Source organism: Branchiostoma floridae, chromosome 8 (assembly GCF_000003815.2).
Source record: "Branchiostoma floridae strain S238N-H82 chromosome 8, Bfl_VNyyK, whole genome shotgun sequence".
Classification (NCBI taxonomy): domain Eukaryota; kingdom Metazoa; phylum Chordata; class Leptocardii; order Amphioxiformes; family Branchiostomatidae; genus Branchiostoma; species Branchiostoma floridae.
In genome coordinates this window covers 14853218-14880196 of record NC_049986.1, presented here as the reverse complement: position 1 = coordinate 14880196, position 26979 = coordinate 14853218, and the positions used below count along the sequence as shown (strand labels likewise).

At 41.8% G+C, this 26979-nt stretch overlaps 1 protein-coding gene across 3 annotated transcripts; it reads left to right on the top strand.

Moving 5' to 3' along the window:
* LOC118421636 (Purkinje cell protein 4-like protein 1) lies at positions 1 to 26640 on the top strand. Of its 3 annotated transcripts, none has more exons than XM_035829043.1 (4): positions 1 to 122; positions 15683 to 15790; positions 23402 to 23488; positions 25012 to 26640. In XM_035829043.1, exons 2-4 carry the CDS (start codon positions 15772 to 15774, stop codon positions 25179 to 25181), a joined length of 276 nt encoding a protein of 91 aa, XP_035684936.1. In that variant the 5' UTR covers positions 1 to 122; positions 15683 to 15771; the 3' UTR covers positions 25182 to 26640. The 3 variants fall into 3 exon arrangements, with proteins under 3 accessions (XP_035684936.1, XP_035684934.1, XP_035684935.1); XM_035829041.1 differs by having other exon boundaries at positions 23402 to 23506; XM_035829042.1 differs by lacking the exon at positions 1 to 122 and adding an exon at positions 14932 to 15054 and having other exon boundaries at positions 23402 to 23506.
* The last annotated feature ends 339 nt before the right edge of the window (positions 26641 to 26979 follow it).

Sequence of the window (26979 nt, the reverse complement as noted above, 5' to 3'; positions counted from 1 at the left end):
GGCGGGGTGGCCGTGACGTCACAGCTCCGGCGGTGGAACGGTTCCAGGGCCGCAGCCACAGACGACAGCCTCTGTCTAACAGGTGGTACAGGCGGGATCGCACCGGCTCAAGGCTCACCAAGGTCAGTACGGCTTACGTCTGTCTTAATACTTTCCGATTGGAATTTTACAAGAACTGTTGCTTGGGTCATGTCTGTCAAGGTTGCTGGATTGGTACGGATTTGCAGACGTAGTCTTCGGCCGTGGTCCGCTCCTTCCCTGTCACCGAGTCAAACTATGGGCGGACCGACAAGACAATTGCGGCCAGGGTTTCTTCGTTTTCAGGAAAAGGAAGTATAAGAATCTAGATGTAAAATTGTCGACAGAGGCTGTCTGAACATAGATCAAATGAGTGCACCAAAATTTGATTAGAACCCTCTTTATCTTTAACACTGATATCATTTTTCCTGGGGCAACCACTTACCATGCCGTTTCATCTTGCACTACCTCCCTGTTGTTTTATTCGCTGCGTTAATTGATGTCTAGGGAACGCCACTTCGTCAAAGCTGTAAACCCCTTTCCTCGAGTTTCAGGAAACACTGAGAAAATGAGCACACTTCAAGCAAACCTCAGATCCTCCAAACTTTGTGTGCAAGCAAACAGTTCAAAGAAATGGACCCGCTGCCAGACGAACGTTAACCGAAGAAAATTGTACATTCCTCAGCCTTAAAACCTAAGCATCTAATTCTATACGAGTGTCCTCACAGCAACAGTACTTCGTGAGAACCGATTGAAATGTTGAGGCAGTTTAGATCTACCTTTTAAAACATGCTATTATTTGCGCACACAAAACTGCCGTCTTATCTTCCTTGTGGAAGGGTTTCCGGGGCGCACGATTTATTTCGCGTGTCGGAAGGCATTCAGTGAAACTGCCGTCGTTGCCATTTAAGCCCAGGTAGTTAAGGGATGAGCCGAACTCACCGTGAGAGCGGGTGGAATTGGACAGCGATTCTCGAGAATTGACAACGTACGTCTTTCGGGTGAGCAGTGAACGTCGGATTACTACTACAAACGTCTACTTTCCGGCGCCATGCAAACCATTGACGCAAATAGAAGAGGTGAAAAATGGAGTCTTTTTTTTTTTTTGGACGCGTCCCTACCGTCTCTTATTACTATGCATCACACATCAGTTTCTATCAAGGTGTTGCGAAACTGTGTTACCGTATCAATGGTAGTTCATTTTGTTGTTGGTATCACCAGCAGTTAAGGACTTCCTTGTGTAAAATAAGATGGTCCATCTAGGATTCTATATGAACTAGTGTTTTTATCTATTTCTAAAAGCATCTACCATGAGCTTTTTCCAGCATGAAGTTTTAAGAGAAGCTTTAACTATTTTTAAAGTGTCTTGATTTTTTGAAAAGCAGTCCCTACACTTGGTGATCACTCATTTCTCTATGTTTCCTTCATCAGTGATCGATTTAATGGCGTTATCCCCTTATTACACTACTTATTCTGTCGTCATTAAACATATCAAACCTTGCCCCGACTATCTTCTCATTATCAACACCATGCAGCTACAGGGTGCGGAAATAAGATCCTATCCGTAATGTACTGACGGCTGGGTGTCATTTAATCTTGCTTATCTAGCAACATGTTAGTGTGTTGGTCTTAAATTATTCATCCATTTGCTCACATCTATTCAATTTCCTCCCCCAATTTTTTTGGCATCTGTAAAAATATCTTAACATACGTGCCCTACCCTCCCGAGAACAGACGGGATAGTAGTGGTTGTCCCGGTGTAATATTTGTGATATCCTCAGGTTTAATATGGACGCTGTCAGCAGCTCTGATTGCCAATATATCGATCTGTTCGAAAGAACCTTGGTGGTTGCCGGGGCAGGGAAATCTCCGCGGACCATTAGCCAATCTCATATTTACATTGATCGGTTTTGTATCTCCTGGGCCAGACCTGTAATCTCGGCATCCTTCGTTATGGAAGATGACTGCCTCTGGTCGTATTATAAAGGGTGAAGGCCTCGTGTGGCCGTACAGTCCAACTCCTGAAGGGCACAGTCGCCCACACTTTGTGTAGCGGAGATCTGTTGTTAGGATTACCATTCATTAGGGATGCTGCAGGAGTTCAATCGCATACACGCATCAGATAGTTCTAAGAACAGTGGAATCTGCTAGAAGTATCAAGTTGTGGTATATTCATCTGTATCTTTTAGATGTTGAACAAGTTGTAACGGATCTTTTGGAAACATGCTCTGTTCGATGATCCCATTCAAATGCATCAACAAAGATCTCGAGTCAGATGGCCAATAACTACTTCGTTGAAGCTTGGTGAAGACGATGTTAATGTAGTAATAGTCTTGTACTTGACATTTGGTAAGTGTGCAGCACATTCACGCTTGGTTTGTTTACGCGCTATGATATGTAACGTTACACACCGAGTGATCAGTAAATATATCAACCGCCTACGGGCCATATATTTGTCTTGACATTTTCGAACCCCATCAAATGGTGTGATCACCAAACCTTGTGCGCTGATTGGCTACATTAATGTTCAGGGCTCGAAATACCACCTGCATATGTTAGTGTAGGTAAAATTGGAGCTGTGCAGGTATTTGTGGTGTCTACCTGCACCTAACCTGCACTAGTCCATGTAGTGGGTTTTATACATAAAGGTATATGTGGATTGTTATTAGCTGCATTGAATGTTACCACCTATAAAGTATAAAGAAATAGAATAGCAATGGTTCCTGAACAATTTTAGACTTTTTAAGTATGATCCATACTTCCTAAATTCAGAAGGTGCAGAGAAAATTTGTCTGGTGCAGGTAATTTTCAATGTTACCTGCACCAGTGCAGGTATACAGAAAAAAAGTATTTCGAGCCCTGATGTCCCATGTCAATACCCCTAAATATGGATCTCGCCCACGCATCGTAAAAGCGTTGACGGATAGTGCCGCTCTGACGAAAGGAATATTCTACCGAGAGGATCCCAAATAATTGATTAATGACGAAATTATACTTATACTCTCTGGGGTATATAGCTTCTTTTGATACATAGACTGTACGTAACCATGTCGTTCTTTAATCACCTATAAACTAATTAGAAAGATTTCCTGCCAATACAAATTGCACATGGCCTTAAGGTGCGCTCCCACCGCACATGTGTCAAGCTTGCGTCACTGTGGGGTTTGAAGATACTCAACGAATTTCAGAGAACGAATTTTCTTTCTTATTGTGTATTTTGTCGTCTTCCAAGTCATACTTTTACGTATTACGCAATATCTAGATTATAAAAAATCGGAGAAAATGACAAAACAGTGACGCAGTGATCGAACCCCGCAGTGACGCAAGCTTGACACACGTGCGATGGGAGCGCACCTTCAGCCCCATGGCGTGACTATGAAGTACGTATAGATTATGAACATGCTAATGCTGAAACATTCGCAATCTGGTGAAACCTGAAGCCTTCCATGTCCAGTTCCTTTTACTGTAGTACTGCCATAAAACCAAATCCTTCAATTTCACGAGACAAAAAGGCCAGAGTGCTAGTGACAACTAACAAAATGGGATGTGGTTTATCGTAATCCTCTGAGCTTTCCCCGAAGCTCCTCTTATTCCATTCGTATGCAGAGCCTATTCGCTCTAGAGACAGGGACGCCTGCTAGCTCGGACCTGGCTTATGACATCTTCACTTGTATCTGCATGCACAGCCAACCGGTAAAGTGGTTGTGTTTCCGCTCACGTTGGGACCATCTGTGTCGCGCAGGATCAAACAGGCCATTAGCTGTAAGTGGTGCGATTGTCTTGTTACAATGCTGGGTAGGGATGGTTCGTAAAGGGCTTTAGGGGCTGTAAAATAAATGGGCAGTGCTGACATTATACCATTGAGAACAAACACTCACGTACAAGAAATACATACGGTCGCAAATGTCTCGAGTTAATGGCAGAATGCTAATTCTCAATATGACTTGACGGACGGATGGTAACTCAATTCAGAGGATGTATAATTTCTCAATATGAATCTGCATATTCTTAGCTTGAATACCATCCTCCGTAGTGACCGCTGGCTCAATCCTTTCGCTTGTTAAGCACGGGGCAGCTTGCTAACCACGGAGCAAGCGAAAGGATTGAGCCAGCGGTCACTACGGAAGATGGTACTCAGGCTAGGCATATTCTGAGACTGTCCGGCTATTGCACATTTCAATCATTCGCAACGTTCTCTTTCGCTATTGTAGACTTACTTTGAAGGCATTCGTCCAAAATGCTGATCACACTCTCTGCAAGCCATGTATCATTAATGACCACGTTACAGTGATTATCTCCATCTCATCTCACGTTATAGCACGGTCCATCCCTCTCAATTAACAAGCCGATCATGTTGTACAGTGGCTGGCGTCCACCTAAGCCAGTAATCACTCATGAGCGCATGTACGACACCCACGAGGGTACTTTGGACGCTTTCATGTTTATCGTAAGAGCAATAAGACGACCGAGATGGCCGTGTAAGGGCTCTCCAGCCTTTCAAGCCATTTCATACGACTCAACATCGGCGAAATCCCGACGGAGTGTCTTGAAGGAAAACCCCTCCCCCAACTCCAGTGGGACGCGTTTGAATTTCTTGTAAGCCCGGGTGTGGACTGTCCTGAAAGAAAATACCACTTGATATCGATTAAAATTGTATAAGACGGCTTGGTACTTTTCCAAGATCGATCATTATTTTCTTGTTATGTAACCCCAAAACATGCATTGACATTGTGCCAAGTTCCCACCCACTAGAGTCTTGTGGATCAGACGTTGGCACAATTTCAATTGGAGGTTCATGCGAAGTTGAGATCAAATATCGTCAAGAAGCGTTTTCCTGCCACAACGACCTCTTTATAAACATGTGACTTAGGAACTTTTAAAACCTGAACAGAATTGGGCTTTCTGAATAGTCAACCACATTGCCAACAAAGAAGGCTGCTTTAACTAGTGATTCGGCTAAACTTAATATTCTTGCTAAGCAGTACGTGAGATAGAGACATATTCCTTAAGACACAGAGGCGCTATAAATAAGCTGTAAGGAGGAACAATTTTCCAGTTCCCGCTGACATTAAGATTGAACCATCAATCATTACCCCGAAACGTATTCGAGACGTCACTGAATATTACTCCGGAACGGTTTGAGTCAGAGATAACTACACAATAACGCTCTAAAGTTAAGACCAACTCCATCTCACTTTACCTAAATCAGGGCTAACAGAAAGGTGAGCATTTCAAATTGGTCTGACGCCGTCAGCGCAACAGTAGGTTTGCCTGTTGCTTTCATTTATCGACATAATGCCGCAAGTATTTACCAGCTGTCGTAATCCCTCCCATATCATCACCCACTGTCGTAATCCCCCCTAAGACATTACCAGCCCGAATATCGACCCGACATGGGACGGGAAAGCAAGGTGGGGGTAATTAGGACCTATTTCTCATTAGATGAGCGATGGTCTTGCCGACCGTGTGTTCCAGCTATAAACACAACTGCTACAGTTCTAAATCAGCTAAATGTGTCGTTGTTCTTTTTCTTCTGTCTAAGTATTGATTTTTTTCAGCCCGAATTTCACTGTTTTTACGTGTCGAAAAGATACATTGAATATTTCCTTGTTGTCAAGATCGTTAAGTCGCTGATTTTTCCTTTTAAGATTTGTAACCTACTCTGACAGATGACAAACATGATTAAAGTATGAATATTTCCCTTGTATTCCACTATACGGCAACTTGTACAGCGGTTTTATGTCCTATACAATACATTGTAAATGCAAATTGCGGTTGCAAACCCGCGGTATAAACTATTCATACAAAGCCCACCGACCAGCTTGTACAAAGCCGTGCCCGAAGCTGCCTTTCAACATCCATTTTCCAATAGAACTATTCATTTTGCCAATAGCGTTTTGTACTTGCCCCAGCGATCCAACATAACTATATGCCTCTGCACGGATCAAATAGTCCATTTTAGACAATTTCCTTGGCTCCTTCCCAGTCGCACCAGGGGTCGAACAGAATCGTGAGTCGTGACTCCAACTCAGTGCACAGTTTCAAACCTAGGGGTATCCTGAACAATTACCTGCACAAGATAGTTATGTTTTCAGGTGCGGGTATCTGTCTTGGGACGAATAACTCGGGCGGTAGTGTATGGATGTTGATGATATTTGCTCTTTTGGTAGGGTTTTCATTTGAATAATTAATGAGGAAATTGTACAATTGCTTTCTGAAGAAGGCCTTTTGCAACACATGTGAATTAGAAACGGGAGAAAATAAATTAATTTAGCGTTTGCTGACGTGAGAGAATTCTTTACGCGTTATTGCATTTCCAAATTACTTTGCAAAGGCTTGAGGCCGTGGAATTCGAGTTCATTTCTTTTGCAGAATTACCAACATTGCTAATCTCAAACTAATCTCTTCTCTATGTGAGGAAGATCCGCCTAGCGACGACTTGTCTGTACCAGAGTTCATCGTTTTCTTCTGTACAGAAATCAAATCTTATGTTGAGACAAACCTTGTGACATTTCATCATGTTTTAGCAGATAATTTCACCAAGTGTTCCAGGATTTTGCTAGTAAAGTATCTTTGCATTTAATAGGTCGTATCTCTAAGTTACTCAATTCTTTGCCATTATTTTTCTACTGGCCATAAGAACTGCATATCATTGTGAGTGGTAAGTTCCAAAATCAATAAGAAAAAAAGTTCATAGTATATGTAGGCATATCATCAAAGTTTTGTCTTTTTTCCATGGGTCCCCCGGCAAAACATAAAGCTAAACAGGTCTTTATCCAAATACTTCTATTGTTCTATTGTAGTGATGATGTTATACAAATCTAAATTTTGTATCCACCCGAAGAAAACGTTGATTGTATAAGGAATTGTCAATTTTTTTGCTTCTAAACAGTTACCATTTTATAGACGCCAAAGAAGTTAGACAGGGAAGCTTGTTAATGCTGTTTGATATTCTTAACGTCTTTGTTCTCAAACAATCTCTCCCGTGACCTTACTGCGACACAAGACGCGGGAATGTGTTCCACGGTTCACGCTCTATTGTAATCATGTTCTTCCAACGCTGTCCCCCGAGGACTATCACACAGGCTTAAGTTCCAATCTATGCGCGAAGTTTCCAGCCTGAAAAACTGAGATATGGCCTTCTCCATATTTCATCGCTAGATAAAACATGCGGCGCATTCCGAGCCCTGCGGGAATAATACATATGATGAGATGTTTCCTCCGAGACGACCGCCCGTCGGCAGATATCTGGGGCTCCCCGCAGTTGAGCTCACGTATATAGTGGGTGGGGTGCACATCGTAACAATCATCACCCGTAAAATAATACATTTTCATTTCAAACTCATGAAAACTGTATACCATGACGAGTTCTTGGAAGCGATGGCTGCAAATAAGTCATAGCAGTGTTATTAGTTTGTTTTATCATTTATGTTGTTGCATCACAGATTTAAAGTTTGCCTTCGGAGTTGATGCCAACAGAAATTCACTTCTGTGGGAAACGGACAGGGCGTTTCAACTATATTGAACCTTTTCTGACAATTGCCTTTTTCATTGTAATTTGCTGTTTGAGTTTGCCAGATATACATTAGCTCTTGTCTAGTGTATGAACACTGCTCTGCCAATGAATTGTATTTGACTAAAGCAGGACGTGTTTGCCATTACGTATACTGTAATGATACACAAATTACACAACAGAAATAACAGCATTTGAACATTTAGGGGGTCCCTGGTAGCAAAATGTAAAGTTTGAAGAAAAATAGTAAATGTACTATCCAAAATAGGCACGTACATCTACTGGAATTTGAGGCCCATAGTTAATTTGAGAAAGTGAAATTTTATCAACACGAGGTGTGGCCATCAATTTGAAAAGTTGGTTTTTTTTTCAAATCGGAAAAAAGTAGGGTCGGGAAATCCGAGAAACAACAAATAAAATTGATGTGGCCTGAGGGTAAAAAAAACACGTAATCTGGTTCTCGAACCACTATGTCTATGGCAATCCCGACGCTGATAGTGATAGACATCTCAGGAGTACACGCCGTACAGTATGTCTTTGATGTATAATTTACACCTTTTTGCACCTTTGAAGTACCTGCTCTATAAATAATTCTGATTGCGAGCGAGTCGCAAGCCGCACTGTCCTGCCTTGAGGGGCGGTGGATATTTCATTAGGCCCGGCTCTGGTGTGTTAACTCCCGCCAGGTGTAGTCGGACCCCGCGCTGTCGCCACCTTACGGCTTCATCTTCGCGCTGACTACATCTGATTGGTTCTTTCTCCTCCATCAATCGTTCTTCGATACTGCAGCACTCTTGAGGATACTTCGAGATCGATAAATGACTAGAAGTGATGAAACACGGGCTACACTGCTTCACACATCCGTATCTTAAATCACCCGAACGTTGCGACATGATGATGCCGCGAACACCTTCTATACACAGGTCGTCTGCTTCAAATGAAATATCTCCGCATCAGTGACACATCTCAGTGATAACGGGCCTTCTCGTGGCACCGCCATCAATTTTCCAACAGCAGGAATTGAGAATTATGCCCTGATAGTTCTGTTATCGTCTTGCATGGTGTCGCTGAGCTCGACAGATTGTGACATGGGGACCAATAATGCGAGAAGGAACACTGTGACTTTCTCTACCGAGTTACGTATACACTGATAAGAACTTCTCACAAGTCACATGCCTGAAAGTGAAACTCATCTATCATGGTAGAATTTATCAAATTCATTACTTAAAAAGAACTGTATTTACCTGCTTCCTTTTGATATTTTTGTTCTAATTCAGCTCACGCTAAGTGTCCCATGTACTGATAATGACATCACAACTGCACAATGACATAAATCAGGACTGAAGCCACCGACGTCATTCTCTACTCCGGGTGAGTCCGGGTCGGTGACCCGGTGTAAATCATTATGAACGATGTACAACATAGCTCCATTTATGATACCAAGCATTTCTCTCTCTCTCTCTCTCTCTCTCTCTCTATTGTATATGTATACTATACATATACAATGTGTCTTACTCAACCTTCTGTCACCTTCCTCAGGGCGTCGGTTCTGTACAAGGAACCTTGTTATTTCATAATATATACACAGCTCTGTTAGACTGATATTTCCTGATGAAAATGTATAGAAAACATCCAACTCAGTCCGTGAATAGTTTCATCGTTTCGGTAAGTCGCTGAAATAAAAAGGTCCTTGTACAGAACTGACGCCCCGAGGAAGGTTTCAGAAAGTTGAGTTAAGTACAAAGAATCCTATTTTCCCACTAAATTCGGTGTTTCCATCGGTCACCTCGTTACGTAAAGAGTTGGTGAGTTATTTATGGCCACACTTATTATATAAGAGAAACAAATATGGGCCCCAGTTTCTTATATCACGCAGGAAGTACGATAAGTTCCACAGGCAGAACGAGGTCGCTGATGTCCACACTCATGACGCTAATGGTGTGTGTGCTAAGAGCTCTCTCCGCAGTTTTGTCGGGCAAACATCATCTAAGTGGGGACAAATTGGTGACCCACTTGCTCTGTGATGCCGTCCTGATGGATTGGTATTGATCTGCTGGTACAGGAAACACCTCTGGTGGGGTGAAGCATGCGTCAACCGTCAGACCAGAGTCCCATCCGATTGTCGTGCATCGATCGTAAAGCGCCTCATCGGTCTTTCTAACTTTCCTTTAAATTCGGTCCAATTACAGACACATGTAAGTTCCAATCCCAAACTGTTATTTGGTTTCATGCGCTTAAGTAGAGGGGTAACTTATCCGGTCTACAGAAACAAAATCATAGCGATTCAGGTTTCTTCTCATTCATCGCATACGTGATAAAATTTCCAAACGCCTCCTAGGCAATCGTCTGGATTGTCACTGTAACTCCCACTGCCATTACCCTATATCTTCAAATAGACCTGTGATGCATTTATCCCCATTATTGCAGCATACATCACAAGCTTAAGCCCAGGACATTTGATCATAAAAGTGACTCAAAGACATGTTTCTTTAAAGTTTGCTAGAGGTAAAATAATGAGAACTGCAGCAAATGTTTTCCTACTTTCTTTACTATTCAATATTCGCACATTTCCTCGCGAAACAGATTTATTTTTGCTTGTATCTATTGAAAGATAGAATGTGTCACGATCGACATATCGCTATATCCGGCCAGCATCTTATATGTTGTCTTCTCTTCACATAACCCCCCCCCCTCCCCTGCATGGATCCCTGATAACAACTTCTGACGAGTTACAACTATTTTTGCAATCGTTTATAGTATCGTCAAACATAGTGGGTGTGAACCCGTATTTGACATGACAAAGACAGACTAGTTGCATTTCCACTTTAATCTACCCACTGCACCTTTGGAGGTGCAATTTTGCCGCCATTCTTGTCTGTGCGGTGAAGCAGTAATACGAGTAAGCACCGTACATTTGAAGCACGATAGAAAACGACAGTTTCCGTATCTCTTTGACATTCAAGAGCCGTGAAGGCATCGTTACTCTCTAAAGTGTCGTTTCACATATGTTGGGGGACCATTAGATCTGTCATCTTTTAAGATGCCAAAAGCGGCAAACGTGGCATCGATGTGCAAGCGGTAAATCTTACGGGACAGGTGAGGCAACAAAGACGGGTCCAATCATTTGTTGGACTTGCATGGTGAAAACGTTGGCGTTGATTCGTTAGGATATCTGACACACCATGTATTCAATGGTATTTAGTTCTTTCACGCTAGTTGTGTTTTGAGATAAACTATCTTGGCGGACTCGGAAGAATCGTAGTTAAGTAAGGGGGGGGGGGCTATCAGATAGGAGGCTTTCAGAAAAACAAGCAAGCATACCATTACCGAACAGTGGCAAATGATAATTTATACAACTGATGTTTCAAAACTGCTCCATGCATCCTTACCACTCATCCGTCACAAAGATGGACCCGAACTCTCATGTCAAATACCCGTACACATACGCAGATAGTAATACAGTCTGCCAGTGAAGTATACGGGTCTCACTACCCTTCAGGTACAGTTATCCTCAACATTACAGAATGTCAGAGCAATTTGCGCCCAAAAGCTGCACAGTTCAACTCCACTGGTGCGCACAGATGACCTGTCAGCGCGTACCAGTATAGATCGTCGGGATCACCACGGCTGGCGAACAGAGATAAGCAATGTGCTGAAGAGAGAAACTACAAAATACACACGTTCACTATGAATAAGGCGCCCTGTTGGAACAGATAATACAGGAATATTATATCGGAAACGAACAAGGTAGTCGAGTGGCCAATTACATAATTTGCAAACAGTAATTGCATAATTTGCAAATTGCTGAAAGACTCAGTTAAATTTCAAAAGTCACCAACAACTTTGTACTGCGAGCGCAGAGTACTTCGAGACTTTCCCGACTAGAATATTATTAAAGATGCGCGTCAATATAGGTATAGTTATTGACACATGTACAAGTCATGTTGGTTGTAAATACGGCATCTTCCTAATTGGATGGAAGACGTTGCATCTAAACCGTGACGCTCCAATTTGAATAGGCGTCCAATTGCAGACTCCAACGCCTCGGCCAGATCTAACATCTTTCTCAGACGGCAATGCACCGTCAACTCTTGATTCGGCTGTACAGTATTCAGGCCGGATTATGTAGGTCAGACTTCGCGTTTGTTTGATACGTTTCGTATTTCCTGAATCGAATGGAAAATTGCCCCCCACAGACGACTGGCTGTCGAGATCCATTCTATGAACAACACGGAAAACAGATAGTGCACACAGAATATATCCATCTGTAGTATTAGCCATTGCCTGTATTATCTTTTTTGCCTCAAGCGAATAGTGACGTTTGTATCAAAACCTTTCAATATATCATGTTTGCTTCCTCCTTACATGATACAGGGTTGAGTTCCTGATTTTGAGATATTGTCGCAAGTAACGCAATGTTTGATGGATGGATGATTCTGGAGATTTTACGGATCAAACGAAGCCTCACGACCGCTTGAACAGATAATATAGACTGAAATCTTTATGTACTATTATTCCTGACGACTGAGAGTTTCAGAATTGTTCTTCTGATATGTGCACATCTCGTAAAATTAAACGCAACGAGGGTAGAAAGTAGGGCGAGTCTTCTTTGACCTCATTTTTCAAACTATGGTCGACGGTAATTGGTTCGTTAAGGTCCATTCCGCAGCTGTAAAACCTCCTCCGCTACAGTAATCGTGTCAGACTTGACGTTGTTGCTGCAAATCTTCAGACCAACGGAACATCGTCAGCATACAAATCACTCTAATCGCCCTCATGCGAACAATCAAACTTAGCTTACTACAGATAATCGACGAAAAAAGAATTTGCGAAGTCATTTTCAAGGTTCCCTGCAGGAGCCACACTGTGACAGTGACGTTAGCAAGATCCCCTGGTACATTACAGAGAGATACTTATTATTCAGTCTGACGCAGTGGTGAGATACCATAAAAAATCTTGTATTCCCTTTGGTTTCTCGTTGTTGCTATGAGACACAGATTAAGGTCAGTGCTAGCATGTATTTGTGAAACTCGTTTATCTCATGAATGTTTGATAAAGCTGCATCTATATGTCATTGAGGTTTTTGTAAACAAACATTGCACCATAACGCCTTACAATTTGACAATAAGGTACAACGTTGGGGATGTGTACATTAGAACTATCATACAGACATGGCAGAAAAACAGAAATGATTTTAACATCGATAACTAACTCAGCTTTGATGACAACCTATTATGTTTTTGTTACTGTTTGTGACGAAACCATTTAAGTTTTTTTTTAATATATTCATGTTGAAAAGCAGACTCGATTTGCTCCATAACTAAGAAAGACAAGACCAAGACGATCGAAAGTTTGTGGGACATATGGGTTTGGTAATAGTTTTCCTGTCAGAAGGGATGGCAAATATATTGTGTCTAGCTCGACAAATGTATTCAATGTCCCTGCACAAGATTGACCCTACGCTTAGATGAGAGGGTTATTAAATGGCAGCCTAATGCTATACATAATCCGTTTCTATGGAAACTATCCCTACCGTAATCGTAGCAATCACAGATAATTTGGACGAGGTCAATGTGGGCAGCAGGAGTATTTCCCGTAACGTTTTCATCTTCAGGCAGTGATCTGCAACACTGCTTGTGTTATTTCCTTCTGGCTGGTTCAGTCTCCTGTGGCTTCATTAGCTGAGCGTTGAAAAGTCCCAAAATCATATCAGACGTAACGTTACTTGCCATGGTTAAGATATAGAGCCAATTAGAATTATCCGTCGAAGTTCCTGTTTGTGCATTTTATGGGATTACGAGTACACTCCTGTATGAAGGAACAGACAACCTACGTGTTTTGTATTTGAAAACATGTAACTTATTTTGTTTCTTAAAATATGTAGAAAACACACCTAGGTACGTTCTACAGGACCGTTCCCATAGCAACATACGACATCTTAGGACTTAGGACTAACGATTCGCAGTTAGGTACTAGCCACCGACTACTGGCACTAGAGAGGGTATGCTTTACGACGATTCCCAATAACTTCCGTCCTGTAGTTTGAAGGGAAACCATATTGATTTTTCTATCACAATCCTTGCCAGCTTACGACTACCATATTCTTCTAACTCGTAAACATGGCTTAAAGTCCTTATTTATGGTGACTGCTGGATACTTTCCGCAAAAAAAAAACAAGTATCTATTCCACGTCAAAACTAATTTCTCTATTCGCATCACTTAACTGGATTTGTTGAATTCAACCTTGCTAAACTACCAGATGTAAGCTTAATTCGACCTTAAGCTTGTTACCGCGATTTCGTATCGTCGCCGATAAATGTCGTCGCTGGCTGTGATGCATGCAGAAACCTAACACACTGCCATGTGAACGGGACATATCTGTCCAGACGGAAAGACGAGACAAGAGAGCATGTATTACTTAGAGTGATGTGGCTATCTGCCATGAGATAGACCGCCCACTTAGTGAAAGTTGTGTTGTGAAAAGTAGGAGTTGGTGCGGATAGATGCCTAGTTGATAAGCATGTGTTAGAACGAGCTTCAGCAGTAGTCATGGAAATAGCCTAGTCTCTACCAGACTGACTACGGTGGGTATTATAGAGAGAAAATTTGCCAGGGGAGTTTTGCTATCAGCGGAGTTGACCGGCCGCGCAGGAGAATCATGAACCTAAGCGTGGACCGATTCTCCTGGCGAATTTCTCGAATTCTACGGTCCCCGCACCCCCGTAGGAAGTCCTGGTGGAGGCTAGACATTGCCTCTCGTTTCTTCTGTGTCTCAAAATCTTAAAATCTCAACATCTTAAATGAATCTATTCAGCTGTAGCCTGTAGATATCTATCAAACGAGGCCCTTTCTTATTCAAGCAAAAGCCCCTACAATCTGAGTGAAATTATCAAAACGTGACAAGATAATACATTAATTTATTGCATCAATAGTGCAAAGAGTTGTAATATATTACACATGGTGGGACATGCAGTGAATTCAAATTGTATTTGCAAGCTATGTCAATGAACTTTTATATTTATTACTTTTACGAGGCAGGGAAACAATATATAAAATGTTAGAATAACATGATGTGTCAATCCTGTCGGCTACCATGGCAACGTGACACAAATCCATATAAAACACACTTTATGACGTCAGTAGAATTCCGCGGGATCCACCCCTGCTATATCCATGCTGCAGTTGTTTGTGTGTGAGTTATTGCACATATAACACGTTACAACTAAACAAAGCACATCGTTCGCGATGTCGGAAGCGGATCGTATGTTAACTACTCATGATGATTAATCGAGTCTCTGGCGAAATTAGATAATAAAGATTTGTGCACACAGAAAAATGGTCGATCCCGGCTCAACAATCGGCACAATACTCAAGGTCAGTAAAGCCATTTACATCGAAACGGCCGTGTGGTGCAGACAGTAACCAGTCACGGTTACTAGGCTCAAGATATCTGCTGGTTAGGACCTGGAAATTTCGACAAATTGTGCACGCCGCGCATATCATCGTCTACATTGCAGACAACGGTGTATCGTTGCTGGGTTCGGGATATATTACTGCTGCGTTTTTATGTAATGAAGAGATGACAAGCTTAATCCATGATTAAGTGCATAATCCGTTAGTCAAGAATTTCCCATCAAAGGCTTACAAGGAGGAGACTTCGTACCTTCTCATAACAAGCAAGAGGAGAAGAGAGGAACAAAAGGGGGATAAGAAAGGCACAGTCGGGTTGTCTTGTCTTGTCTTGTTTTGTTTTGTTTTGTTTTACTCCCAAATAACCCCGCGTAGCTAGGGAGTAGAGGGGGCTAAGCACATCACTCTGGTAGAGAACTGGCCCATCACCAGAAAGGAATCAAGAGATTCTAAATAACCGCAGCATCTTATAGCTAGATTGTAAGATTCGATCTTCTGAAGTGATTTGAAGTGTTTAAAAGAGATAACATTCCATCAAACCGTGTTGGTATATCAGGCTATGCTTAGCGCACAATCAGCCAGGCACTGATATCATTATGTGCGATCCGCCTCTGCGAAAATTAGATCACACCCATCAAAGATGTCATTACAAACGCTCTTGACCCAATTACGCAGAAACACAGCTATCTGGATGTTGCAGGTATAGATACAAAACTGAAAGACACCGATTTATTTCTGCAGGAGTTCTCCATTGACAACGTAGCTGACCGTCTGTAGTCAACGCCGATAACTGCACAACTGGTGACCTGAGCAACTGGCAATCCAGCACCATGGACAAGTCCCAAGATGGTAAGACTAGAATATTACCGTTTGTTGTGACAAATGCGTGCCCCGTAGTGTTTGTACTCTGTGTTTGTGTACTCTTTAGACTCACCATTCCCGGTCCCTGTTTCCCATACTATCATATATTTCCTTTGTGCGAACATTTTATTTTGAACTCATTGTGTAACTACCAAAATTGGTCATCTTGAACATCACATCCGTCTTCAGATGAATACGCGCCAGATAATTTGATTTCACCAACAGCGCAGCTGAGCAGTGTCAAACAATATCCGTTCTATCTCCGCGCACGTAATGAAATATTCTGCAGTGTAGGCCATAGCTATCATCAATCTAAAAGGACTATGCTGCTGCACTACCACCATTTGAATGGTGTTCCCCTTGGAACAGAACCCGAGCTAAGAATTGTAAATAGCTAGAAACCTCCGTTCTCCTCTAAATCTATTTACAACATCTCCCCTGCTTCCTCCAAACCTTTTATACCAGCGCTATACATACATACATACATAACTGAGTTAGCATCGATTTACTGGACAATCCAGTCCATCAGTACGTAACCCTGTATATACGTATGTTCTGTTCGCACAATTTCTCAGACAGTATCTCAGGTAACGACGTCTTCAACAGACGATTTATGTACAATTTGCTCTATGGCAAATACTTGGAGACCATCGACGTAAGATGAACAGTACAGAACATCCCCAGAATCCTTGGCGAATCTTCAGACATAACAAAAGACTTTTTCTCAAAGGACCCCATTATAAACGCGTAGCTTCCATATATCCTAATACATATCAGACGGCTAGAGGGATTAACATCTATATCTACTATTCGTTGCAATACATGTTTAATTTCTAAATTGTTCCCAGTGAATTTAGATTACTCCAACTATACTTGTACCCAAACCTTTACAACATTGTTGTAGATTGAAAAATAACTCATTCTGTGAGAGAACTCCAAGTGAAGATATTCCGCGTCAGCACATATAACCTCTGTGTATAAATTCCCTTATATATTACACAGTACGTGCCCGGGGGCTCCCCTGTGTTAAATTCCTCCTGGTCGTAATGCTGCTGACGTGTGCGCTTAACATTCTTTGAACTCTGCATAATTTTGTGCTTCTGCCTTACAAAATGCCCTCTAGATCTAGTTCTCATGCCTAAAAGATATGACAGTAAGCCACTTGCTTTACAACGTCACATTACGAGCACACTCAATACATTTAAAAATGGTCACATACTGTTGTTTTCAAACGTATATACTTGCATTACAAAACACTATCTATTCTTGGCTGATTGCGAACGTGTTTTGCAACATTGTAGAGATAAGCGTCCATAGAGACATGATACACCAGGTGTAGGTATATCCATAATCGTTCCGCTCGTATTCACGTCGCGATTGGTAATTCTGATGTGTTTCATTGTGTGAAATTTCCTATGAGAATAAGAACGCTGGTGGACAGAATTGATCATTATAGTTAACCAATGTACCGGGCCTCGTTCTTAATACCGTTACTGTATATGTGCGTGTAGAAGACGAATTCGAAATTCCAGACCTGCTCATATACCACACATATGTACCAGTTTCTCTTGAAAATGAAATCATGTAAACCTTAAAGGTTTTCGTCCTTAGAATAAGTGAAGCATTTTGATGATAACAGTTTTACAAGTAATGGCGCCCTAACTGAAGATTTACGCCTCTTGTAACAATGTCCCCTTGTAAAGACTCAATAAAGAAGAGTCTTCGCTTCTAAATGAATTATTCACAATCAATCAGTACTGTACCTGTCACGATTAACGACGAAGATGCGGTCGCAGCATACTGTGCAAATTTCCCTGGTGTATGGCTTTCTCGTTAGAGACTCCGCAGTGCTTGTAATGGAATCTTGAATGTTCCTTACAAGACACAGCAACAGTTTGTGAGGCGTATGGCAATTTCTGGTTCTGGTAAAGCAGTTCTTAAGAGTTGAAATATTCTGCGGGCTGTAAAAGTCAGGAATTTGCCATTGGCCACACTGATTTAATTTTATGGATGACATCCTCGGGAGACACCAAAACTAACGCACGGCGGTGACAAAAAAAATCAAGGGAAAAATGCTGCCAAGGCACACAGGACTGAACATCAAGTCCATTATATTCCTTCCCGGCTTGGTTTATCTTATGTTCATTTCTAGTAAGTATGTAAGAGACCATCGTTGACATTTCAACAACAACAATTTCATTATTGACAGTCTTGTTTAAAGAGGGGAACAAGGGCGCGAGCAGTGGCCCCATGCCCTGACCATGTGCCCCCTGACCCTCTAGATCAGATCCTTTGACAAGCATAAAATTGTGATTGACCAGGAATGCTATTGGGTGACATGTGGCCACATTTTCTTAGAATATACAAAAATCAATGCCCCACAGATGTCATCCATAATTCGGATGTTAATGTAAACTTACGTTAGAATATTCCAGGTAAGAGTAAGAAAATGCATTTCCCCATAAATGCCAAGTTCATCACAACAACCACATGTATATCCACAAGTAGCGAAGTAAAAAGATTCTCTGCGATCAGTTAATAAAACCTCTCCTGCTACGCTTCGGTAACCTGTCAGTTTCCTTAATGAATAAACTTTGTAACAGCTACGCATCTCTTGGGGATACAACGTAGCATCGGACTGCTTTCTCAGTATTCGCAGATCTGCCAGGGTTGTATCTTAGGTGACAGCTCCACACGGGAAAAACGTCTCATAGCGCCATGGGGAACAGAATTAGGCGCCGTCAGAGGGAAGGGGGCAGAGGGCATCCACACATCATCCATCATGTCCATTATTTGATAACAGGGGAGCAGGCCGATCTATCTTTTCTAATAGCGTGGGGCAAGAAGTTCATTGGGGCTTTGTCGTTGCTATAACGGATCGTGGCTGACTTCGTCATGCAAGAAACCGATTACAGTTCTCTCTCATTCTGAACTTAAACCGTCATGATGTTTTTAAGTGATGTTTTGTTTAATTTTTCTCAAAGTATAACCACCCCTGCACTAGCCACTAAAGTTGCATCGCGTACGGTCAGGATAAAATCCTGAATGTCACATTGACCTCTTATTGTGGCTCCAACCTATTTTTGTGACAATTTCTGCCCCACGTCGGAAACTAATTCATAGAATATAGATTACGTTTTCCGTGGGTCACTTCCCCCTGGATCTGACAGAACGTGGGTCATTTTAAATCATGTAATTTCGTTCGTCTGTGGCTCTCCACCGGGGCACAGCACACGCCACACGCCCTCTGTGCATTCCAATTCTACAGGGCCCCTGATGAAAGTTTAATTTGGGGTCCGACAAGTGGCGTGAAAAGAAATCACATCCTCCATTAGGTACGGCGAGAACAAGGAGGAGGAAATTGCCAAACGGTTGATTGATGGGAAATCAGTAATCATGGCCTGTTTGACTTTGAACCAGAAAGTTTAGCTCGCCCTTTGGTTGTTCATCACGTCTTCAGCAATCAAGTTGTAATCAAGTGGGGTGTAGGATATACGGCATGCTCACACCTTACCGCTAGTTTCAACTTTTAGACCTAAGTATCTAAGAGTGCATACGTTAGATTTAGCCCAAACATCCACGTCTATCAATCACTTGAATATCCTTTGACGTGATTTCCTCGAGGGCTTGTATGCCAACTCAGAAGGCATGATATGTATGCCATCTAGACTTTGGATACACAGTATGAACATAAAGCGAAAGCTCTACTTAAGGTAAAATATGAGCAACTACGTAACAGACGGCCACGGCCATAACGGACAAACATACCCGACTTGTTTTATGACGAAATCGAGGTGAAAGTACCCAACTCTCATCTTTAATGGCACCCTTGGATATGACTTTTTCTTGCTCCATCGCTTGAGGGCCATCAGACGTGACCTCACGGGTCACAGGAAACATTCCGCACACCGGGTGTACTTCACCTTACCGCGCGGGATCTTTGTTCTGTCGGGTTTCTCTGCGTGACGGATCTATCCTGGGTCTCTAATGCACGGAACAACTGGCATCAACATTTATCTATACAAGATCTCTGGAAGTGACGAACGATGATATTCCCATAGCGGCGAATATGGACATACATTGTATCCATAAAGATGTGTATGGTAAGAACGTGGTAATGGCTGACGTTAAGGGCGAATGCTCCTTCTTCTCTTCTAAAGGTTGCCTTCAAGAAAACATTTTATCTTCAAGACGACAATGGACGAACATCATCATTTCTTTATCGAATATGTTGACATGTAAATCCGTGAAACGTCTAAATCACAGATGCAATCATTGTGAAACAAGTAGTTCATAAAATGTCGTGTCATGATTACGGAAGAGGTGGATACATTGAGTACGGTACAGCATAAGGTACAGAAAGCAATGCAAAGATCCAACGATACTAGATACTTTAAACTAGTACATACAAAATGGAGCTTTGAGTGTAACCAATGATGGACAAGTACTTCTTGTACTTATGTAACTGAGGCAACAACGATAGTCAAGAGTGTAGTCACACTATGCAAGATCAGAGTAGCGTCAATTTTAGGATCAACGCCTATGCTGGCATGGGACGATAAAGACCGACGCAGGAGAACAGTAAAGACAGAATAGATCTGCCTGGCACGATAGGCCTCCTTCACCGGCGTCTCTGGGGGCCGCGATTTTTAACCGTTTAACCGGGAATACGCCGGAAAAGGAAAATATGCCGGGAAAGGAAAAATGCCGGGAAAGGAATATATACTGAGAAGCTTGTACGAGCCCCCAGCAAGTTTTTTTTTTAATATGGCTCAGTTCTCGCCGAAGTCTTGCATGCGTGCTGGCCATGGGGGCCTGTACAAATTTCCCGGTATATATTCCTTCCCCGGCATATTTTCCTTTCCCGGCATATTTTCCCTGTTCGGCGTATTCCCAGTTAAAAATCGCGAATCCATCCCCCAACCAAAAAAAAAAAAAAAAAAAAACAGACCCCCAGAGACGCCAATGAAGGAGGCTTGCTCTGATGGTAGATCATGTACTTTACTCCCACACTCCCACATAGGACTGATTTCCTCCACGAAGTACATTCTGTTGCTCTGTCAACTGAAAACTGCAAAACTTTTATATCCCGGGCTGATGCGTCGGTACATTAAGTTGATATGTGTTGATCTAACTGTGAACACATACAGGGGGATGTGCCAGAGATACTGATCCCGACAGTCCCGATAAGATTGCCTCCTACCGCACACGTCAAGACATGGGTAATCTTAACACTGAGAAAGATCTTAACGATGTTTCTTGGCAGCCTCTGAAAATGCATGTCAAAGTATCAGTCGCATCAGCATTTTTGTATAATCACCTTGAAACTGTACACAGAATAGCGGCAAGTAACAAGTAGAAAAAAGTTGGTTATGATGGCAGAGGAGTTGGGCGAGGGTGTTTTGCACGGTATGATTATTACAATTCTACTTCTTTTTTCATGTAACGCTAGATTGATCAGCATCAAAAACAATATGTGCCGGATATACTGGTAACCATAGCAATTTACGGCGGATTTATGGGAAGTGAACCCAAAAGAAACAGCTTGGCAACACCATTCTAGTTTGCTTCTATGATTATTTTTCATACAATCCCGTTTTTTCACAGCAATACCACCTTCAACCATGCGCCCATATTTTCTAATCATTTGCCGCACTACAAAATCACAGTTGCGTCTCTTTCGTAATCTACTTTAAAAGATGCATTTTCCACCACAATGGTCGTTTCAGAAAGGTTTCCAAATGCCGCGACCTTTAAGCAAGATTGTCCCTGAGAACAGTGCTTTCACATCCATCGTACTGAAGTAATTTCCTCTAGTCGACGGGGATAAAAGACCTGTCTGTAGCGGGGTATATCACACAGTCAGTGCGCCGGAGATAAATGTTCTAACGGCCCGCAGTTTGTAAAGGACGGCTTTGGCTGAATACCGGTACATCAATCAGACAGATGATGGGGGAACACAGGTGTGCATCTCCATTGGCTGAGATGGATGAATGCAGATGTGAACACACGCCGTGATGTACAACCAGACCACCGCTTGCCGTGCACAACATGTTAAAGATACTTCCTTCAATCAATGGTAAAACCTTTGGGGCACTGCTGGATTTGTTATGCTTAAGATACAAAGTACAAACGTCAAACTTTAGCGGTGCAACGCTTTTTCATTGGGTGATTCACAGCTCAAATAGTCATCAAATCCAACACGCCAAGACAATCCAGAAACATTGGATACGATATATCTGGCATATCACGATGCTCTGAGAAGACCTCATCTGTCAACGTAGAATGAACGATTTATCGAGAGCAGTTTGCTTTGATATACGAGAGGGAGACAGTCGTATAGGTTGTGACTGACTGCTGGAAAATGAACGCCCTTTCCATGAGACATCTATCATGTTTTTACCTTAGTTCTTTAATATCAGCAGTGACAAGCAATAAAAACGGCTAGAAACGAGTTCCGGCTAAAAGAAAGACGGTAGCTCAGTGTGCAGGGATAGAGTAATTGCTGGAAATATTGCCCTTAACCCGTTCTCTCTACTCTACAACAACAACGGCACGATCGATATAATTTCTGAGAATTTCATAAAGCAGCAGCACCTGCTCCCTCTCATGCTTTATTTGTGTTCCACAGTGGGATGACTATGTTTTAAAGGTCACACACGCGCCATTACCAATTTACAATACACTCCCTCCGTTAGCTGACATTTTGAGCCGTTTCGATTATCTATAAGCAATGGCTATTAATGCGTATGGTCTAAAGCTCCTTGTCTTTTGCATTGACAGTTGAAACTTTGGTTGTAAATTATTATAGAGATAAATACGAGCTTGATTGATAGATTAATCCCCCCCCCAAAAAAAAATTGCAAAACGTATCGTTAAAGCACCTCAGATATCAGCACCATGGACAGACCTTTGCTAAAACCAAACATGTTGTTATTAATCAATTATCAACCATCACAACATGTCTATATTACCGATATAGGTGTTTGAAAGTCGTAGCCAAAGTTAATGCTACCCATCCCACTGTGTTATTCATCCATTCTAACGTATCCGGTTTCCCTTATCTTGTGTTTAATGTCAACTGACTGTACCCCCAAAGGTCTACAGTGGCAGTGCTGACTGTGACCTTGTTCAATGTCACTTGTCAGTGTCATTTGTAACTGTCTTGTCGCATTCTGTGTCTATCGGAACAATGTCAAAGTCTACTTGACTGTACCTAGCACAACACCATTCTCATGTCCAGTGTCAGTGTGTTATTCCCATTGATCTTCCGGTACTGTGTCGTCTTTAATTATCTGTAAAAAGCCATGTATGTCTCTGTCTCTGCGTTGTGAGTAAAATGTTGTGAATCAGTGCATGCCCCATACCACGGAATTCCAGCCTTGCCTCTGTACTGGATATATATCTAAGGAAGCTGTTGTCTTGATATGCTTTGTATTTTCCGTGACGTTAAATGATTTTGAAGGACAGTATTCAGTAAGATGGCGGGCACCGGTCCACACCACAAAATGCGTTTCCCCAGGACCTCTGTCCCAAGGCTCGCCTGTGGCCTTGGAAAGAGAGTCTATCTTTGTGTGCTCCGTCCTGTTTTATCTGCAGCCATGTTTAACAAGTCCATGAGTGTGGACGCACGGAGCTGTCCCGAGGACCCCGACTCCACCGTGGAACTCCGTCTGAACGATTCCGGTACAGAACACAATTACGGTAGCCCATCCCCGTACATGTCCTAACTCTTCCTCGGGAAAACCCCATTCCCTATCCATTTCCGCCATTTCAATATTTCACATTCCCTGATCCCATAAAATATCATGGTCTCTACGTATCACAGTTAACTGCCTCTGAATGTGACTTTTACAGTTATATATGAGGTGCATAAAGATACTGTCAATGCGTTCTACTCAATAAGTTACATACCATACCGTGTTTTTTAAAAATAATTTTCGTCTTACTTTTCCATAATGTGGTTGACAATACATCATGAATGGATATTACTTCTTCTATATGTCAAACACTTATATCTTGCTACAGGCTTCGAAGAGCTTACTGCTCTTTGTACACATTTAACGAGCCTGTAAACGTTTCTTTTGGTAAGCCTTGGCAGTGGAGACGCCATTAAACCCATGATCTGGCCTCGTAAAACAAGTATGCAATGCCAAAGGAAAGTGATAAACACGAAATCCAGAATTTATTAGAAAAGGAAAAAGCATTGTGGCAGGCATAACATGATGGCTGTGCAAATACAAATGGACTGATATGCGGCAAGGATGAGTGAGTGAGTGAGTGAGCGAGCGAGTGAGTGAGTGAGAGATACAAATGTACCCTAGAATACGACATATCGTTCAAAGATAGGTTCATGTAGTTTTTGTTGTAGACGAATTTATAGACTTCGAAGCTTTTTGAGAAAAGTCAATGTATCTAATTGATAGATATCCACACAACGGGTCATTTCTGGACGTAACGAGAGCTGAGGTAAAATTAGTTGTAAACAAACCAATAAGCCTGTAAGAAGCATGCTGAAAGCACTGCTTGTAAATTGGTTTCCTGAGAGCGGCTTGTCAGCCAAGCTGATGAATATCCAGCCATGAGCGAGGAGCTACAAGCCCAAGTCTTTGATCTCGCCTTATCGTGAACTCCATTGACGTCTGTCTTCCACTAAAATGTTATCCTAAAGGCTTTGAGGAATAAACCGAGTAAACCGAGGTCTCCAGAAAATATGTCGGCTTCGCACCTTAAGTTGACTGAGAATGAGACTGTCACATCAGAAATCCTGAAAATTACTTCTACATCTGCGTATGCGCTTCCACTGACACTCTAGAGCAGAGAACTAGTGTCCTGTTGTTTGTTTGTTTGAACCTTTATCTTTTCATAAATCTCAAATTGGCATGCAGGCCGCTTTTCATTGAGGTCACGAGAGAAGAAGTAAGGGTCCGATAAGATATTTCAGAGATACAGATTACATCATTTAAGTCCTAATGAATATATAAACATATAAACTGTGTACTGAGATGACCTGCCATTGACTTAGATTCATTTATACGCACTGAGTGGTAATACTAGGATCTATCAGACTGAGTGAATTTTCCAAATACAATTTGGAGAATCTGATGTACCTTAATCTGATGAGTGAAATGCCAACCACATTACCTCCATGGGTTATTTTGTTTCCGTCTGGCCTGAAATGACATCTTGCATTCGTTCTTTTGCCACAGCGATGGCCCGTAAATCCAAGAGCGTGGAGGAGACGACCAATCAGGAGGAGGAAGAGATCGACATTGACCTCAACGACCCGGAAACGGAAAAGGCTGCCCTGACCATCCAGAACAAGTACAAGGACTTCAAGCTGAAGAAAGGCAAAAAGTCGGCCTCCACCTCTACCTGATTCCACAGGGAGGCGTTTTCGTTGGGCTGTGTGCAACTTTCGACATCTACGGCCAAGCATCTTACACCTCCATTCAACAGTTTTACAGTTTTGTTCGGGAAAAAAAATTATATACATGTATTCACTATGACGCAGGATATTGCACCATATTCCGCCAGGTCTGGACTTTTTAAGGTTTTAAGACATCAAGGAGATCTGAACTAGATAAATCATACTCATCAGAGTTACTGAACATATTTGACAGTTCATCACGACACACTGATGAGTTAGGCCTTCTTCACTGATTATAGATTCATATCAACATATTATTGTATATCATTAAGGAAATTAAGGAAATTAAGAAAGTATATGTCATACAAATGTAGCAAACTTTTCCCATTTTTCTTAATCATATATTGGTAACATTACTAACATATCATTGCAAAACAAAAAGCTACCCCCATGCAAAAGTAACAAATGGATGTTTCCACCTATTTCTCAGTCACCCTTCACCTAACACTTGCATGTTCGAAGTGTTTTGCTAAGACCAGTACAAGTACCTGATATGTAGCTGACCGTTGCACTGAAGTCTAGTGCCTGGTGTGCAGCCTTTTCTGTACATACAAAACGATGCTATAGCCTAGTAACATACCTTACTAATAAACACATGACACTCTATAGTGTGCTGTATGTATGTATCTGTATATTGGCTACAAGAGTGAATCTATATATGCATGCTTATTCTTTTGCCTCTAGATCACAAGAAAGAAAAATTCTAACTACATGTGTCAGTGGTGTGAGTTCAGATATATGTTGTTATCGATATCAGTCTTAAGATGGCCAACAGACTTAAGAAATGCAAATGTAAGGAGCCCAAGAAAAAGTCATATACATGTACCTAACACTGTATATTGCAGGACTTACTAATAGGTAAGTTATGTATACGCCCAAAAAGACCAAAAGATGCACTCTCAACCCAACTTAAGTTTAGTTGTAGATTCACATCTAAAGTTTTGCAGTGCACCATGCAGCCATCTAGCTATTCGCGTTGGTACTGCAACCAGCTGAGTGCACCAATATTGACGTTCTGGATGTCCCCCCACTTGATATTGAATGGCCATGTTAAAGTCAAAACTAAATGTGCATGTGTATACCATTGTTGGTGACATTGACAGCTCTTACACTGTATCATGTATGGCTACAGTATCTTGTTATTCTACATGTATGAGCTGTAAGGTAGTTGAAAAAGATAAAAGGAGCCCCATTGCTCTTTGTGGTATTTAGGCAGGGTTAATGACAATGCCATGAATGTAACTGGTGTCACAGTATAGTTTTCCATATGTAGACATATGACCAACCACAAGGGTACACCCAGTATACATAGATAGAGATGTATGAAGACCTATTCATCATGATGCAAATCGAATCTTTCACCCGTGTCACCTGTTGGAATTTTCAATAAATATTTGCACCATCCACAGGAGCAGTTGACTCATTTTCAAAGTATTTGTATACCTAAAACACTTATCTTAATTAGTTTTTTCATGCTATGCATTCCTTTTGAGGATGTTTTGCCAAACACTTACATAATTCTTAGTTAACCCTTCAAGTATTGAAAGCCAACACCAGTATTAGAAGCCAGAGAAGATACATACACATATACATCATGTACATGGATTATTGCTCTGTCTAAATTATGAGTGTTTTTGCCAACACAAGTCAAATCACAGGGACTTCATTCAACTGTAAATTCAGACTGCAAAAACTTAACTTCAGTCCAATCATACAGCAGCTCAGATTACTGACACAATGGCATGAT